At 51.1% G+C, this 18,782-nt stretch overlaps 1 protein-coding gene across 15 annotated transcripts in view; it reads left to right on the forward strand.

Moving 5' to 3' along the window:
• SHROOM2 (shroom family member 2) overlaps window positions 1–18,782 on the forward strand; it is a 547,407-nt gene that overhangs the window by 63,244 nt on the left and 465,381 nt on the right. For 13 of the 15 annotated variants that reach the window (XR_012504818.1, XR_012504815.1, XR_012504817.1 and 10 more), the window contains exons 3-5: window positions 6,222–6,350; window positions 8,161–10,456; window positions 11,732–11,829. Coding sequence is in view for 3 of the 15 variants with exons in the window: in XM_074359684.1 (XP_074215785.1) it covers window positions 6,222–6,350; window positions 8,161–10,456; window positions 11,732–11,829 (2,523 nt within the window). In the remaining 12 variants the exon portion in view is untranslated. Of the gene's footprint in view, window positions 1–4,946; window positions 5,092–6,221; window positions 6,351–8,160; window positions 10,457–11,731; window positions 11,830–18,782 lie in introns of all 15 variants that reach the window. The other 2 variants (XR_012504820.1, XR_012504819.1) reach the window with 2 other exon arrangements.

Below are 18,782 nucleotides of genomic sequence, written 5' to 3' on the forward strand. Positions count from 1 at the left end.
GTCCGAGAGCAGGTGGCTCTGTGCGTGGCTCCGGCATTGATGAGCACAGATGTTCCTGAAGCAGCTACGCGCAGTGGTGAAGCCTAAGGAGAAGGGGTATCTAGGACCCCATCAGGTTGTGTCCCCCCTCCCCTCCCCTCCCCTCCCCTCCCCTTCTGACCCGACCCGCGAGCTCTTCCGGGGGCAGAAACTGTGTGTGTTCCAACAGAGGGTGTGCGTCTTATTGGGGGGGGGGGCACTGGTGGGTGTTGGCAAAAACTCAGTGCTTTCGGAGGGTGGTCTGAGTGATTTGTTCAATTTTCAGGAAAGTTTCTATTTTGAGCATTTGGGGGATGGTGGCGCTTTGCTTCTGTGTTTGTTTTCTTGTTAAAACAGTAGACACAGAGGTTTATGTTCAGCAGTTGGGTGTGGACACTGACTTGTTTGGGCTGCTTTCCATTCTTGTTTTTATTAAGTGAAGGCAGGAGGAAGAAATCCACACAGAGGTCAGAGTTGCTTTATTTTGGGAAAGGTTGCTTCTGTTCAGATTTAGACTTAGTGTGTGGCTTAAGCAACTTAATTAGATGAATCTCTTATTGTGTGAGGCATTTCATAGTCTAAACCAAGAAGAGAGTGGTAAGATGTTAAGGTTTTGTCTTTTCATTGCAAGGTACACAAGTGGTGTTTATGAAAGTTAGTTTGAAAATGCGGATGGTGTCAAATGTATGACAGCATGCAGGGGATGCTTCGCTTCCTTTTCTTTCTGTGCTCTGACGTGTAAGGCTCACTAGCCCTGCTGCTAATCCCCAGGGCTCCTTACAGTTACATTAATGGTTGCACACTTGCGTGTCTTTGCCAAAAAGCCGTTCTGTTGAAATGTAGCTGGGAAGTTGTGTTCGTGCCTTTCTGAGACCAAGATGAACTAAACTGTGTGCTCAACAATCGGGGATGGGGGCTGAGCACCCAGGTGGCTGGGACGGAGCCTTTCCAGCGCTAGTAGTGCTGGGTGACACGGTCTTTTTCAATCCCCCCTTTTCAAAAGTTAGCAGAAGAAAAGCCACGTCATTTGGCTCTGATGCTGCCTGTGTTCATTATGTGACATTTCTGCTCAGGCTTTTCTGCGGACGCACCCGGGGGAACCGCAGAGGCTCTGGCAGGCCTGCACTGCCCTTGCCCTAGGGGACAGGTGAGGGGTACCCGGCCTCAAGGAGAGGAACCCTGATGTTTCCATCCCATGCGAATGCTGCTGCTCAGCCCTGGCGCTGACTTAACGTGCAGCTTTGATGTCTTAGATCGGTTTCAGCTATCGAGGTCACTCGGGAATTTTTATCTTGACTTAATTCTCCTCGTGTATAAAGGCAGGAACTACTGGACCCTTATCCCCTTTTATCAAGCGTGATATCACCCTCCACAGCATTGTGTTGTCAGAGCACTGCCGGGGAAAGAACTCTGCCTTTTGTAAAGCGCTCTGACCTGAGTTTTTGTGGGTTCACGTAACGTATGTCAGAAGCTCTGCAGCTGAGTGGCTCACAGTATCCCTGCTCCTGTGAGCTTGCCGCTGAGTGGGCTGCGAGGCGTGGACCACAGATGCTCTGACCAGTGGTGACTCCCACCGAAGGAAGGAGGGCTGGAAGCTGAAGTCGGCGGTCAGTCAAGCTGTCCTTTGGAGGCTGAGGTGGCTTTGAGGCACAAACAGGGACTTGTGTCAGTGATCCCAGGGCTTCCTAAAGAGGCTGGCAGAGGGAATGGGAGAGGGGGCTGGTGCAGGCGTGCCGGGCCCGCCCCAGTCTGTACCTGGGTGATGCCAGTGCTGCCGGCCTGGGGGGCACACCTGGAGTGCTGCAGGGGGCCAGGGCTTCGCTGTGGCTGCTGGGAGCCACCGAAGGTTCTGGAGTGAGGGCAAGAGCTGCCAGAGCTAAGCTGCAGGGAGCTGGTGTTGTAGGTAGGAGGTGGACACAGACTGGGAGAGGGAGAAGCTGTCAGCACATAGGCTCCTGGAGTCTGACTAGAGCAGGGAGGAAGTGGCGGTTCAGGGCAACGCTCCACTTCATGGCTGTAGGGTGGTGCTTTTATGTTTGTTCCCTTTTTAAAGGTGAAAAAGGGTGTTTGCCATTGTCATTCTCTAGCCCAGGTGCCTCCTCAGCATCGCAGGGGCCTGTCCCCTCTTCAGGTCTGTCTCTCGGGGAAGTGCACCCACCCCTTCCTACACTCGGGGGCTCCCTGCCTGGGGCTTGCCCCAGCTCCCCCAGGACTCACTGGGGCCCCCTGCACAGAGCTCGCCCCAGTCCCCCCAGGACTCACTGGGGCCCCCTGCCCGGGGCTCGCCGAGTCCCCCCAGAACTCTCTGGGGCACGGTCGCGGGACTTGCCAGCCTGCCCTGTGCCCAAGGCCCTTCCCACTGCTGTCCCCTTGCCTTCCTCCTAGATGCCCCCAAGGCATCTCTCTTGGTCTTCCTTTCCTGAGGCGTCCCCATCGCCAGTGTCACTGCAGCCCCACCAGCACCCTGCGCATGACCCCCATCTCCTTGTCCAGCAGGGCCCTTCCCTCCCCGCGGGTCTCCCAGCCACAGGTCTGCTTCTGTCGGACCAGCCACGCTCCTGGGGACCCAGTGCAGACTGTGTTTATTGGGTGAGCCAGTGCCTGTTTGCCTCATTAGGAAAGGTTAGGGAAAAAGCACTCAAGAGAGTTGGGGTTTTTTTTTTTTTTTTTTTTTTTTTTTTGAGGAGAAGGAGGGAATTCTGTTCATTGTGCTAACGATAAACATTTCATTGAAGCACTTGTTTGAATAATTCCTTTTTAAAAATGAATTTTTGATGTCTAGATCGGTTAATTTTCAGTGATATCCCAGCATTTTTAATATTTGTGGCCTGAACCCCTTCCTTTGAAAAAAGACTGCCTAGTATATAAAATTATTTTTTAAAACTGGAGTAAATTTAGATTAATTTTGGTGTGCAACTTTGGGGAAAGGTTTCAGGGAACTGTTGTTAGGATGAATAATTCCATTTGGAGTATCTTTACAAGACCCAGTGTTGATAGTCTCCAGCATCGCTTTTGAATATTTATACAAAAGGAAAATTATACACCATTAAAAATCATTTTAGACGAGTGACAATGGCATGGGAGAATGCTTAGCAAACCAGGCAGGCTGCAGAGAGGAAAGGACCCACCAGGTCTGCAGGATGCTCTCATCTGTCTGAAACAGGTGGAAGGAGATGCAGAGATGTTACCCGTGGTCATCTGTAGGTCATGGGTTGTTTTCATTTGTCGTTTTATTGGCTTTTTAATTTTTAAATTTTCTGTGTTTTCTGCAATAAGCATGTGTTTTAAGGTATACAATCATCTGTAGCCATTCGAATAAAAAGAATTTCTTCCCTGTGTGCTGGGATGACCCTGGTAGTGACCCTTAGCCTCTGGTGGGGTGACTGTGGAGCTGCCGGGATTGGGGAGCCCCATGCACAGGGGGAAGGGTCAGCACCCCCACCCTGGCCATTATTGGTCAGGGCTGTTTGCTCCCCCATCCTGTGTCCACACTGCCTGGCACAGAAGCACGGCCTTGGGCGTTTGTGGGCTGAGCCCTGCAGTTCTTCGGGCTGTAGCGAGCCCAGCACTCTGCCTCTGGAACAGCTCTCCCACTCACCCCTCTTGGCTGTTTCTAGGGCCAGAAACCACTCCCTCTGTTCCTCCCTCCAGTAAGGAGCTTCCTTCCTGAGAGTGGTGGAAGCTGAGCTGAGGGACAGTAAGTGTGTGAGACCACTAGGTGGCGCCAGAGCGTTCCGTCCCCAGAGCTTTGCTGTCCGGCGTCTGGTCCTTTCCGGGTTGTGATGGAGTGACCAGCACTCAGCCGAAGGCCCTCCTCTCTCTTAACCAACGCAGCTCCAGCCGTTTCAGGCCGTCAGAGGGGCTGACAAACAGAAACCAGCCTCACCCTTCGTTGATTCCCCACTACATTCACATACAGTAGAAGATTCTGAGGACAAAAGCACATATGTGGTGGGAAAATTGACTGTCCCCAGTAGCCATGACACCATTACTTACAGCTTGTACATACAACCCTTTTCACTGTGTTTTCATTTAGTTTTTAATAAAAAAGGCCTAATTTGCACCGTAACCTTTGACTTTGTTCTCTTCAAGTAGAGATGTGTGTCTGTGTACAGACATACCTTGTTTTATTCTTCTTCACTTAATTGCGATTCACAGATACTGCGTCTTTCACAAATTGAAGGTTGTGGCAGCCTGGTGTTCACTAAGTCTTTGGCACCATTTTTCCAACAGTATTTGCTCACTTCGTGTCTCCGTGTCACACTTGGGTAATTCTTGCACTATTTCAAGCATTATTGTATTTGTTATGGTGTCTGTGATCAGTGATCTTTTAAGAATTATTTATTTATTGTATTTAATCATTTTATTTCGGTGGTGGGGAGGTATTTAGGTATATTTATTTTTAGAGGAGGCACTGGGGATTGAACCCAGGACCTCGTGAGTGCTAAGCACGTGCTCTACCACTTGAGCTATATCTTTCCCTCTGTAATCAGTGATCTTTGTTATTACTAGTCTTAAAACTGCTATGACTTACTGAAGCCTCAGATGATGGTTAGCTTTTTTTAACAATAAAATATTTTTAAAGGAAGGTATGAACCTTTTTTTACACATAATGCTGTTGTACACTTTATAGCCTACAGTATAGTGTAAAAATAACTTTTATATGCACTGGGAACTCAAAAATTGTGTGTGACTTTATTACGATTGTCGCTTTATTGTGGTGGTCTGGAACCCAACCTGAAATGTCTCCGAGGTCTGCCTGTATTTTCTTTTACAAAAGGAGCAGAAATACTTAACTCTTTCCCTGGAACACAACTGCTCCAGGAAACCAGCTCTTCCCAACTTGTTACAGTTACAGAGTTGAACTATGTTGCTGCAAAGTGTAAAGCATTTTCTTTTCCAAGCCTTTTTTTCCTCTTTGCCTGCAGTTTCAGTCTAGTTTATTTCCTTCATTAATTAACCGTAAAGGAAGATGACAGAAATTATGGATGTTATAGCACAGAAAAAGTCATCTGAAAATGAAATTCACATGGCCAGAACCTTCCTTACCAGGATTTTGAGAAACTCTATGAGGTACAGTCTTGGTTTACACTCCCTTTACTTCTATAGTATGATGAATTTTTCTATTTTATGCTTTAGTTCATAGGAAACGATCATAAAGTCAATACATTCCACATTTTGCCACCCATGTATATTTCCTTGTTAACTATCGGAGTCATCAGAAGAAGATTTACATCTTAAGTGATTTTTGATGTTTCTTTAATATTCTTTATTGCATAATATTCTTCAATGTTTTCGCCTACCTGTTGGAAGGATGTTTGATCTCCAGCAAGAACTTAAAGAGGCTCCATTGCACTCTTGCCCCAGTCTCAACTGGGCTGTACAGTGTCCGCAGCAGGCGAGTTCTGTCCCAAGCTGAAGATGTAGGCGTCCCAAGGGCAGTCGTCTCCCGGAGCCTCTGAGACGTTCATAGGCAGCTGTAGAGATCTCCAGCTGGGCGTACCGTATCACACCTGGCCCGGTGTGACCAAAAGTCTAATCAACCACTGACAAATGGTGGGGCAGGGCAGGCTCCTGCCACGTTCAGAAGCCCTGGCAGGAAGGGACTGGAGCCTGTTGGTATAGGTGTGGTGGATTGTGGTGATTCCCATGACAGGGTCCCTTAGTTGACTGCAGACACTTTGAGCAGCTCAGAGGAGTAAGTGTCCACTACTCTCATAACTACAGATGGCCGTGTTCATTTAGGTAAGTGAGTGAGTACACAGGGACTCTCTGGGACCCAGCTGAGCCGGGGGCTCCTCGAGCTTTTTGCAGTCTGGTGCCTTCTCCTCAAGGAGGCTGAGGGCCTGTGCAAAGTTTTAGTGACACGGGAAAGATAGAAGATGCTGCTGTGGTCTTTGATGGGGGGTGGGAGGGAGATGGGGAGGGCAGGATTTATGTGCTTACTTAGGATAAACTTTGAAGCTTGAGGGTGGGTTCGTTTTGGAGCCCGTGCGTCTCACTCTGCGCTTGGGTAAGTTCTCCAGCAAAAACACGAGTGGAACGTGCTTGTGCCCAGATGCTCCTGTCCAGGCAGGAGGGCACCTGACAGCAATGTGGTACATCACGCAGAGGTCGCCACGACTGAGCCCTGCCTCTACAGCTGTCTTGGCTCGGAGTTGTCCTTGGTGTGAAGTCCCTGAGTCGTCTGCATCCTTTTTCAGGAGGGGTGAGCTGAGCTGGAGGCCTCACTCCTGGCACGCCACCAAGTTCTCCGAGAGCCAGCCTGAGATGGCAGCATCTCCGTTCTCCGCCAGCACCTGCCCCTCTTGGCCTGGCCGGCACCACACCAGGTAGGCGCTCGTTTCCCACTGGGATGGGAGGCTGGTTTCACGTTCCGCGACACCCAGGACTTCCCTCCCCTGTTGTCATACTGCCTTTCTTTTCAACTTTTCATATATTTCTTAATTGAGGTACACTATGTTTATTTACTATGTTAGTTTCAGATGTACAACATAGTGACTTAAAATTTTTATAGATTATATACTCCATTTCTAGTTATTATAAAATACTGGTTGTATTCTCTGTGCTGTACAATATACACTTGTAGCTTATTTATTTGATATACAGTAGTTTGTACTTACTATTCTCTCTCACCCCTCCCCCTTCTCTGCCCACTGGCAAGCACTAACAGTTTGTTCTCTATATCTGTGGGCCTGTTTCTGTTCTATTTACTTGCTTTTGTTTTTTAGATTCCACATAGAAGTGGAAAAACATACAGTATTTGCCTTTCTCTCTGACTTATTTCATTATGCATAATACCCTCCAGGCCCATCCATGTTGTTGAAAGTGGCAAATTTTCATTCTTTTTTTTTTGACTGAGTAGTAGTCCATTGTGTGTATGTACACAGACACACATAAATACACACACACACACACACACACACACACACACACACACTCCACCATTTATTTATCTAGTCATCTGTCGATGGACATTTAGGTTGCATCCATATCTTTGCTATAAATAGTTTATTTGTTATAAATAGAGCTGCTATGAACATTGCGGTGCGTGTATCTTTTTGAATAGCGGCTTCGTTTTCTTTGGGTATATACCTAGGAATGGAGTTGCTCAGTCATATGGTAGTTCTATTTTTAGTTCTTTGAGGAACCTCCATATTGTTTTCCACAGTGGCTGCAGCAGTTTACACTCCTGCCAGCATTTGTTACTTGTGGTCTTTCCTATGATAGCCATTCTGATGGGGGGAGATGACTGTGCTTTTGATTTACATTTCTCTGATGACTAACGGTGTTGAGCATCTTTCCATGTGCCATCTGTGTCTCCTATGGAAAAATGTCTTTCCGCATATTCTGCCCATTTAAAAATCAGGTTTATTTTTATGTTGAGTTGTATGAGCTGTTTGTATATTTTGGATATTAACTCCTTAGCAGTCATATCATTTGTAAATATTCTCATCCAATTAGTAGGTTGTTTTTTCACTTTGTCACTGGTTTTCTTTCCTCTGAAAAAGCCTTGACGTTTAATTAGGGTCCATTTTGTTTGTTTGTTTCCTTTGTCCGAGGAAACGGACCCCCCAAAAATATTGCTGCGATTTATGTCAGTGTTCTGCCTGTGTCTTCTTCTATGGCTTTTATGGTTTCTGGTCTTACATTTAGGTCTTTAATCCATTTTGAGTTTATTTTTGTATGTATTGTGAGAAAATGTTCTAATTTCCTTCTTTTACATGTAGCTGTCCAGTTTTCCCAGCACCGCTTACTGAAGAGACTGTCTTTTCTCCACTGTCTGTTATTGCCTCCTTTGTCATAGATTGACTGACCGTGTAAATGTGGGTTTACTTCTGGGCTGTCTGTTCTGTTTCTTTGATCTTTGTGACGGATTTTGTGCTGGTACCATGCTTTTTGAGGACTGTAGCCTTATAGTATAGTCTGAAGCCAGGAAGCATGATACCTCCTGCTTTGTTCTTTTTTCTCAAGATTGCTTGGGCTGTTCAGGGCCTGTTGAGGTTCCACATAAATTTTGAAATTATTCTAGTTATTCTAGAGTTCTTAGGGTGCGTGTGGGCACGTCTGCCACGTGTGTTGTCTATTCGCTTTGCTGTGACCTGCTCTAAAGCTCTGTTCCCTGTTCTCCCCATGTCCAAGCTCTTCCTCCCAGGACCTGTCGGGGGCGTGGGAGCACACGAATCTGCAGCGCACCTCTGACCACTTCAGCTCCCTGGGGAGTGTGGACAGCCTGGATCAGCCTGCCCAGTCCTACCCCGCCGGGTGCCTCTCAGCCGCCAAGTCCAACAGCAGCATCGACCACCTGGGCGGCCCAAACAAGCGGGACTCAGCTTACAGCTCGTTCTCCACCAGCTCCAGCACGCCTGACCACACCCTGCCCAAGGCGGATGCCTCTTCCACCGAGAACATTCTCTACAAAGTGGGCCTCTGGGAGGCTTCCACGATGGGCAGCAGCCGGCAGGGCCTGGCCGCCGGTGACCCTCAGGGCCTGGAGGAGAGGCTTGGGTGCTTCCCACCGAGGGTCCCCTGTGACAGCAGCAGAAGCCCCATGACTGAGGACAGTCCTGAGCCCAAGCTGGCTGCTTCTGGGAGGTCCAGCTTTGGGCCAGTCTGGTATGTTCCCGATAGGAGAAAAGCCCCTTCTTCCCCTCCCCGGCCCCCTCCCCCTCTCCGCAGTGACAGCTTCGCTGCCACCAAGGGCCACGAGAAGCCTCAGGGCCCTCCATTCTCAGAGGCGGCCACCATCCAGCACTTTCTGGGCCTGAACCGTGCTCAGCCCCAAGGCGACTGGAGACCAGAACTGACTGATCAGCCACAGAGAGCGGCACTCCCCGGGGACAGGAGGAGAACTGGGAGCTCGGGCTGTGCGCCGGGTGGACCCGTGGACTGCGGATGGCCATTTGGGGACAGTGGGCTGAAGGGCCTCCCGGGAGCTCCCAGTCGGCTCCAGGCCTCCCTGTCCAGCACAGACGTCCGCTGCCCGCAGTCCTCGAACGGATGCCAGCACCCGCGCCACTCCAGTGATCAGAGTCCCTTCCTCCACGAGGGGCCCAGGGCCACCACGTGGCTCAGGGAACAGCCTCCCGCTGAGCGCTTCCAGAATGACAGCCCCACGGCGGTCGGGTGGCCCGGCGCCGCGGACCACAAGGGGGACAGCGATGTGCAGAGCCGCTACTACTGCATGACCTCCAGACGCGGCCCACAGGGGGGCGCCCCCGCCGCACAGCTCCGGGAGGGGCACCCGCGCCCGGACGCATCCGCCGGCGCCGGCCTGCAGCCGCGCTGCCAGCCGCCCCGGCACGAGGGGGCCCCGGGGGCCCGGCCGAGAGGGCGGGCTGCGCCGACGGAGGGCTGCTGCCCAGGGGCCGAGGAACCCCCCGGCGCCAGCCTGGGGGGAAAAGCCGGTGTAAAGAAGGTCACAGGAGGCTTCGCTTGGGCCGACGGGGGCGGCGGTGAGATCTGCCCCCTGCAGACGCCGCTGCTGCACTCGCTGAGCCGGGAAGGGGCGCGCCGGCCCGACACCAGCTGCGAGGGCTCCTCAGAGAGGCCACCGCCCGAGGCCCCGGCCGGCAAACCCCTGCGGAGAAGCGACCGGTTCGCCACCACCCTGAGGAACGAGATCCAGCTGCGGAGAGCCCGGCTGCAGAAGAGCAGGAGCACGGCCACGCTGGCCGACCCCGGCTCGGCGGAGGCAGAGGAGGCCGAGGCCGAGGTGCGTGGCTGGGGGGCGCAGCTTGGCGGTGGCGTGGGGGCCACCCCTGGAGCTACCTTCACTGGCACCTATAAGGATCACCTGAAGGAGGCCCAGGCCCGCGTCCTGCAGGCCACGTCGTTTAGGCGCCGCGATTTGGAGCCCAGCCCGGCGGACCCCGAAACCGTCCCCTGCGTCTGGGAGGCAGCCCCAGCCAGGCCGCCCTCGTGCGCTGCAGGCCCTCCCCACACTCCGCGCATCAGAGGCCGGAGGCGCTTCACGGCCGAGCAGAAACTGAAGTCCTACTCCGAGCCCGAGAAGATGCACGAGGTGGGGCTGGCGGGGGATGACCGCCCACGCCAGCACCCTGGACCTCCGGACAAGGCTGTGCGCACGTTTGCAGACAGGTGCAAGTTTTTTGAGGAAACCAGCAAGCCTGTTCTGCAGTGGCCTGGGCAGAGGCCAGCGCCTGGTGAGTTCCCCAAAGAGATGCCAGAGAGGCCACTGACAGCGGGCCCTGGAAAATTGGGACAGGTGGGGAGATCAGACCCGCCTCAGAGACTTGGGACCTTTGCAGAGTATCAAGCCTCGTGGAGGGAACAGAGGAAAGCCCCGGAAGCCAGGAGTTCTGGGAGGTACCACTCCGCGGACGACATCCTGGACGTGGGTCTAGACCAGCACGAGAGGCCACAGTACATCCACGAAAGGTCCCGGTCGTCGCCCTCCACCGACCTCTACAAGCAGGTAAGCATCCTGAAGCCAGCAAAGACAAAGTTGCCCCTGACCGCATCTTTCTTTTTTTTTGATGCAAACCCCTCACCCAACTCCCCAACCTCGTCTTAAGGCATGTTTAGGACACCCTCATAATACAAAGGCCCGATGCCGGTGTTCAGCTGTCTGAGCATTTCTGTGCACCAGTTCTTCTGGAGCCAGCTTGTGTGAAAGGTACCTGGGGACAGGGTACGTTCACGACAATTGCAGGTGCTCCATTTTCAGCCACATCTTGAGTTCCCAGCCTCATCCTTATGTCTTTCTTAAGCTGCCTTCCTCTCTGATTAGCTTGCCCTTGATACGAAAGGAAGGACCTGGTGGAAACGATGGAAAATGGTGAGTCCTTTGAAATGAAAAGAAATGCTTCCAGTAATGACGTAACACGACGCATGACAGACACTTTTCAAATATTGATATAACTTCATATTTTTAGTATTATTCTTAGTGATTTTTTTCTTTGTCAGATATTTAAAAAGATGCTCTAGCACAAATGTCATTGAAAACACAGTGCGTTAAACTATTGCACTTTTTTTAAGGTAGGAGTTTTGATGGTGAAAGTTAAAGTTTTCTAAAAAGTGACATACTTGTATCCCTGTCACAAAGTCTGCAGTTGATCTCCCTCTCTCTGCTTTTTCTGCCCCCTTAAACCTACATTTGTCTATTTCAAAGAAGAGATTTCCTGTGGCATTAGATGCAGTTTCTTACAAAAGGAACCAGTAGTCAGGTTGTTATGCAATCATGAATATGTGCTTGTAAGCTTCCCATTTCCACGTGGCCTCCTGGTGGGGACACTGGGAGCCTGTGTTTCTGCCATGGCGGTGCCCCAGCCTGTGCCCTGTGCGGCGTGACCTCTGAGAATTACTTTTTTGCTCAGTCGAGGGGGCAGGATGCCATATTCTGAATCCCAGGGCTTGGGGCTTCACTGCAGTGAGTCGTAAGCAGCTGGATCTGATTTGATGAGGGTTTCCTGGACTGCATGTCACACAGCGTTACAGCCCTCACATAGGAGTTCTGCTTCCTGCCCAGAACTGAAGGGGACGCAGGGTCCTGCTGAGTCATTTGGATGAGACCTTTGGAGAGCTGAGCTTGCCAGTCCCGTGGCCGGCTGTCAGCACGAGTCGGCAGCCTGCGTCATTGCCTTCGTGGTCCAGGCTCACAGGCCAACCCACAATGAGGGGGTTCGTGATAACAGAGGTCCTGAAGGAGGCCACTCGATGACTGGGTGTCTCATTGTGCTGCCCTTGGCAGGAGGCATCCGTGGGACGGCAGAGGCAAGCAGCGGACCCCGCTGAACACAGAGAGCTTTCCTCCTCAGGCTGGGCCGAGGAGGGACATCCCAGCCCAAGGTAGGAGAGTTCTGGATCTGGGGCTGCTCAGAAGGCGTCTTGGGGGGGTGGGCTGCTGTGTGGGGCTGAACACTAGGTTAATGTGGTTGGGCGTCTGGCTTTGGCCACACGTGAAGTGGCTGTGAACTAGGTGCGATTTCCCAGGGACCCGCACCACTGCTGCCGACAGAAGCATCCCCAGGGCGGTGACGCTTCGAACGCCATCGTGGCATTTTTGGTTCCTAAAGTAGCTGCTGTGTTTTCCGTACAGTAAAGTCCTTTATGTTGACAGAATGAGATATCTAGTGTAATGTGCGTGAATGAAAGGCTTTATCCAGAACGCCTGACTGAAGAGATGCTTTGACATCAGGACGCAGCTGGGTTGCTGGCTGGGTCTGGAAATCCAGCCTCCCTGGAAGGATTGGTAGTCGAAGGACTAGGGCAGGCCTTTCTAAATTGGCCTTATTTAATGAGTTAATTGAGTTTTAAAATAGAAATCGTGTCAGTTGAATCCCCAGAGAGGACCGGAGCATCTGAAGGGACTGGATGGCCGGAGTATTACAGCATCACGTGCAGTGATTCTAAAACGTGTCTAGGAGCTGTCTGTTTGTCGTGGAAATGGAGTCTAGATGAAACGAACAGTGTCGTCTTGCCCTTCGTTCACGAGGAGGGCAGGAGGAGGGAGGTTGGGCCGCTGCAGGACCTGTGGGCCAACCCTCGTTTAGAGGGCTGATGCAGAAATGGAAGCAAATTGGTGAGCAGTAGGGTCACTGAGTGCAGAGTTTCCCACTGCTGCGAGCATCTCTGCTGATTGTTGCCACACTCAAACACCAACCTCAGAATTGAAGGTTCTGTCTCAGAAATACCCAGTTTAAATGTTAGCTTTTGCGGGCCTTGTGTAGCGGGGTCTTATTTCATTTGGCTCCGTGCTGCGTGCCGGGAGCCTCACACAAGGGTGTGTGTACGTGGCTGAGGGGGCAGGAGCGGTGTTTGGTGAGTGCTTGGGCGGGATGTTGCCACAAGTACTTAGCAGCCTGCGCGGCTAAGACCAGGAACCGCCGGGGGAGGGAGCAAGGCCGGTGAGGCTACACCTGCAGGACCGGGCTGCGTCTGTGGCGCGGCCACAGCTTGCTCACTCTGTGCCGAGCGCCCCTGTGATCTCGTTCAAAGCCCGCCGCCCTGCCCGGCCCGGCCCGGCCGCAGCCCTCGGGGCGTGCGCCCCGCACACACGGCCCGGCTCCGCACACGTGCCTCGCGCCTTGGCACCGCAGAGGGCCCGGGTGGGTGGGAGCGGAGCTCCTCGGCTGTGAAGAGAGCCGCACACAGGGCTCTGATGTACGTGGTGTGTGTTTTGTAAACGGCACTGCCAAGAGCGAAAACGGCCCAGAGGAGGGAGGGGGAGGCCCCATGGCTGCATCTGCTGCGGCCGTGTCTTCTAGAAGGCAGCATAACCACCCTGAAGGAGTTCATTCCAGGAGCCTTCTGGTTTTGAGCTGCACAACCAGCAATTTTAACAATCACCGTGTGTGCTTCTGAGGAGTGCTGAGGCACCATTCCACGACAGGCGCGTCGAAAAGCTGTTTTCAGCTTTTTTCAGAGAATGTTTATTTTCTCAACTATCAGCAAGAAATCGTAGCCTTGAAACATGAACTTTGAGAATGAAAGAAATGAAAATTCAGGCAAAAGACTGCCTTTTGCTCACCAAAAACGAAACCTGTAAGGACGCAGTCTTCTGTGGCTGGGAGGAAGGGCTGAGACCAGGCTCACGTGTAGACCACGCTCTCCCTCCCTCCAGACAAAGGGATGAGTCCTCAGGGCGCCAAGCCAGCAAAGCTCCGTGTTCTGTCTGCTGAGAGACGAGCGATTGGGTCCTTTTGTGGCATTTGGGAACCCCGGGTGGCTGAACCCACAAGATGTGGGACTGCAGTGTCCGGGGCCACGGGAATAACACTTCATTCCCAGGAAAGCCATTAAGCTCACATAGGCTTTATAGCTCTGCTCTTGGGTAACTTGCAGATCTCCTTCGTGATGTATAGTCTGAGAGTTAGAGAAACAAGGAAAATATTTTGTACTTGGACGTATTTAACAATATAATAAAAAGCCACACGATTCTGTATGTGTATAATGCCTGGAACAGGCAGATCCACAGAGACCGAAGGGGCATTCCTGGTTGCCAGGAATCAGGGTGGGGGGAACGGGAATGGCTGCTCGAGGATGTGGAGTTCCTTTTTGGGGTGATGACACTGTTTTGGAATTAGACAGTGATGATGGTTGCACAACTCGGTGAATACACTAGAACTACACTTCCATGGGGTAAATTTTAGGGTAGGTGAACTTTATCTCAATTTTTAAAATCTCATCAGTGCTGGGAATCCACAAGAAAGTTTTTTTTTGTTTGTTTGTTTTTTAATTTTGAAATTAGGCTGGGCTTTACTCAGGTCTGAGAGCTCAGAGGTTGACAAGCTTTGTGAAGGATTTGTTGGTAAATATTTTCAGCTCCGAGGAACTCCGTGCTGACTCAAGTCTGTCATCGTACTGTGGAGGCAGCCGTGGACGGTCCACCAAGGAGTGGGTGTGGCTGTGCCCCCATAAAACTGGACAAAGGACATTTGCCAGCCTTGGGGTCTGGCCAAGGGACTTAAGGGATGGTCTTCAGTGAGCATGTTTCCTGGGCGGGGACAGTGGGGCCTGAATGGTGGCCCTCAACATGTCAAAAGAGATTTCTTTCATTCTCCACAGCACAAAACCCATTTCTTTTGTTGTTTTCATTTTTCTGGTCCCTGGTGCGGTTACCCTGGGGAGTTGGCTTTGTGCACCCGGTAGACGTGGCTGCAGCCCGTTCCCAGCGTGAGATACAGGGAGTGAAGGGTGCTGTGTGCACAGGGTCCTCTGGGACCTGTGACTTGTAGTGACAGCATGGAGTAGGGAGGGTGTCCTCTGACCATAAGGGTGAAGCGACAAGGGAAACGGTTGAGTCTTCACCGAGCCTTCCTGAGAGGCTAGGAGGAAGGGTTCCTCAGGAATTTAAGTGTGCCAGGGTGCTTACCTGTGGAATCCTATTCTGTTTACTTACTTGCGGAATTTTTCAAGGGCACTGGTGTCCTGTGTGAAGTAAAGGAAGATTTGTATGCAGTTGATTGAGTAATTACAATGTAAAGTCTTTTTTATTTATTCATTTTCATTGAAGTATAGTCAGTTTACAATGTGTCAGTTTCTGGTGTACAGCATCATGTTTTAGTCATACATACACATATGTTCCTTTGCAGGTTCTTTTTCATTGTAGGTTACTACAAGATAAGATACTGAATATAGTTCCCTGTGCTGCACAGTAGAAACTTGTTGTTTATCTATTTTACATATAGTGTTAGTGTCTGCAAATCTGGGGCTCTCAATTTGTCCGTTCCCCACCCCCTTTCCCATCTGGTAACCATAAGTTTGTTTTCTGTCTGTAAGTCTGTTTCTGTTTTGTAAATAAGTTCGTGTCTTTTTTTTTTTTTTTTTTTTTTTTTTTAGAGTTCACATATTAAGTGATATGAAATGGTATTTTTCTTTTTCTGGCTTACTTCGCTTAGAATGACATTCTCCAGGAACATCCATGTTGCTGCAAATGGCGTTACTTTACCATTTTTTTTATGGCTGAGTGGTATTCTGCTGTATAAATATACCACAACTTTTTTATCCAGTCATCCTTTGATGGACATTTAGGTTGCTTCCATGTCTTGACTTGTAAATAGTGCTGCTATGAACACTGGGGTGCATGTATCTTTTCAAATTAGAGTTTCCTCTGGATATACATTCAGGAGTGGAATTGCTGGATCATATGGTAAGTCTGTTTTTAGCTTTTTGAGGAGTCTCCATACTGTTTCCCATAAGGGCTGCATGATTTAAAGTCTTAGTGTTAACACAGCATAAGCTCTGAGCATCTTACACTGCTGATAATTATGTGTCGTTCTAAGAAACATGGATCTGTGAAAACCCACTTACAAATCTTAATATTATAAAACTGCTTTCTCTTTAGAAATCATTCACTTGAGGGTCTACTTTAAAAGAGGATTCCTGGAGCACAGCCAGCACTGAGCTCTTGACCTTGGATATGCTTCTCCATTAAAAGGAACCAGGGCTGTTTGGAGAAACAGCCAAGCCTAGGACTGGGTCAGGGAACATGCAGAATGAGTCTGGAATGTTCTCTTGTGCCCCCAAAAGTAAGGAAGTACTCAAAAAATGAAAAGAAAAAAAGCACAACCCGGGAACAATGAGGATATGCCAGAGGGACACGGGAGCCAGCGTAGTTTCCTATGACCCAGGCTGCAACAAAATTAAGTAGTACAGGGTTATAACTCAGTGTATGAAGGACCCATTTCTTAGCCCATACTGACACATGTAAATGACTGAATAAATTAATAAGTGGGGGAGAAGAGAGCAATCTGTGCAGGAAAACCCTGAGTCTCTGCAGAGCCTCCATGCTGTAGGGGTGAAGCAGAACCCCTCACCCCTTAAATGTGGGGTACACGCAGTCACCTCCTTTCAAAGAGAGCAGAGTGAAAAGGTGGGGGTGACAGCGGTGCGATGGCAGAGGGGCCAGCCCTGCCAGCTCAGCAGCAGACACTGTCGTGTGGACAGCAGGATCTTTGATCTCACTTGAGGAGAAAGGCGTTTCACCTCCGTGGTTTCCCCTGAGTCCATAAGTCCAGGGTGGGTCCTCAGGACAGAAACCTCAGGCCCGGCCCAGCTGAGAGACATCCGGCCGGATGCTCAGTTTTCCTCAAAACTGCGAGGGCATCAACAACAAGGGACATCGGGGAAGCTGTCACTTAGGCAGGAGGACCCTGCGGGGGATGTGACGACTAAATGCAAGGTGGGGTCCTGGGACGGAAGAGGTGCATCAAGTAAAGAGGACATCTGGACAGAGTGTGGACTTTGGTTAGTATTAATGTACCAAGATTGAGTCCCTAATCATGACAAGCGTGTTAGGCTAATGTAACGTGTGGACATGGCTGGGATGTGACTGGGCTGTAGGCCACACGGACGGGAATGCTCTCCTGTTGTAGTTTTCCTGTCCCTCTAAAACCGTTCCCGGAAGAAGTCTTTCTTGTAAGTCGTACTCTCAGAAGGCATTTAGAGTTACTCGATTGGTAAATGGTAGGAGCACACCCCTTGAGTGGGAAGCGAGATGAAACCCCTGATCCGGCACCAGGTTCTGCTGGATGGGGGTTACGTGGATGGCTGTGCAGTGCGCACTGGGGTGTGGAGCTGCCCTGGGGTGGATGGTGCCCTCCCGCAGTGATGGGATCCTGCGCTTTGCGACACAGTCCCTGGAGATGAAAATGAGTGCAGAGAATGTGGGCTTTGGGCTGGAAGACCCAGGTGCACATCCTCCCTCTCCTCCTCACTGGAGAGGCCACCCAAGCTTACTGGTAACTTCCAGCCCCTGGATGGTGGGGTTGCCATAGCAACCTTCCTGGCAGACTTATTTACATGCTTAATAGGTGTAGCACTAATGCAGCCGCCCAGTGCTTAAGATCTGGCAGGTGCAGGGGGCGGGGGGATGAAAAATTCACTCTGAAATACCAGTAATACAGGAGACGCTGCAGACTAGCATGTGCTACTTGTAAATGAGCAAAAGTGGGAAATAATTGCTGTGGATTTAGAAGAGGTGTGTGGGAGCAGGTGGAAAGGAGAAAATCCATGCGGAAGGGTGAATGCAGGACTAGGGAGGGTCGGGGCTCTCTGTGTAGGAAGGGGCTGTTGGGGACCCCGGGGGGAGGGGCACTTCCTGTTTGTGGGGGATGAGCCACTGAGGTCGCAGGCTGCCTTAGGAGGGTAGGTGGGGTGCAGGGACTTTAAATACAGGTCATTGTGAACTGATGGATTGGGCAGGTCAGCCCGTGACCCCTTTGTGGTCTGCACTGAATGTGCTGTCCACAGTCAAACTTCCGGAAACACTTCGTTAGCTCTTTGCTGATTACATTCCTACTGAGTGTGTAATAAACCCCAGAATAAAGATAGACGGAAAATAGGCTATTGAATGTGGGTGGTTTTTTTTTTTTTTTTTTCTTTAGCTTCATTGTTCCATCTGACCTTATTATGGTTGTGGACTTGACCCTTGGGTTGCGACCCATGTTATGCGATTATCCAGCACAGTTAAGTAGATGGAGCTGTGTAAAATTCACTCCGCAGACTTTGCCATATTTCCTTCTTTTAGATTGTAAAGAGGAAGACACCCGAGCCTCGAGGAGTTTAAAAGGGCAAGTCTTTGGGGTTTAAGCTGAGAAGCCTTGGGAAGGCCCTCCCTGAGGTCAGGAGGTGTCAGCGAAGTAACAAGGGCGCCTTGATTTGGGGTCAGAGTTGCCGCAGCCTGTGCGAACTCGCCCCCGCAGGCAGCAGGCACAGCCAGGCAGTCGGGAGGCTGGCTTTGCTCTGCACTGCACTGCACTGCACTGCAGGCACCAGACACGGGGCTGCGGGTCCCTGACGCGCACACGCTGTGTTCACGGCACAGCAGGCGGAGAGCCGGAGAGCCGGGTAAGGGAGCCCGTGTCCGCTCTCGGGGCATCTCCTGCAGGGCAGGACATCTTCCTTCCGCCTGTGCTGTTTGCCGGAGCCTGTAGCTGCGAGTGTCTCTTTTGTTCTCCGCCGTTACGAGCAGGTCGTCAGCTCACAGTGCGGGGGGTGAGAGCTGGTGGGGACGTCTGCAGACATCGTCCTGGTTGATTGTTCTGCTTGCGGGTGAACGGTAACGCAGATCGGGGTGCAGAGTCCGGCTCGAGCTCTGCATGCGTGCACGTGTGTGTGCGGGCACGCGAGCCTGTGCTGTGTGTGTGTGCTCCAGACACATGCAGGTTTTGTAGCTCTGGCTCCTGCAGTCGGGTAAAAGCTTGCTGGAGCTAGAAGGCAGTGCCCGTCGGTACTGTGCTGTGGGCTGCAAGGTGATGTGAGGGGTGGCCCTCGGTGCGTGGGGTGCTGCCCCGTGGGAG

This window comes from Camelus bactrianus, chromosome X (assembly GCF_048773025.1).
Source record: "Camelus bactrianus isolate YW-2024 breed Bactrian camel chromosome X, ASM4877302v1, whole genome shotgun sequence".
In the NCBI taxonomy this organism is placed as follows: domain Eukaryota; kingdom Metazoa; phylum Chordata; class Mammalia; order Artiodactyla; family Camelidae; genus Camelus; species Camelus bactrianus.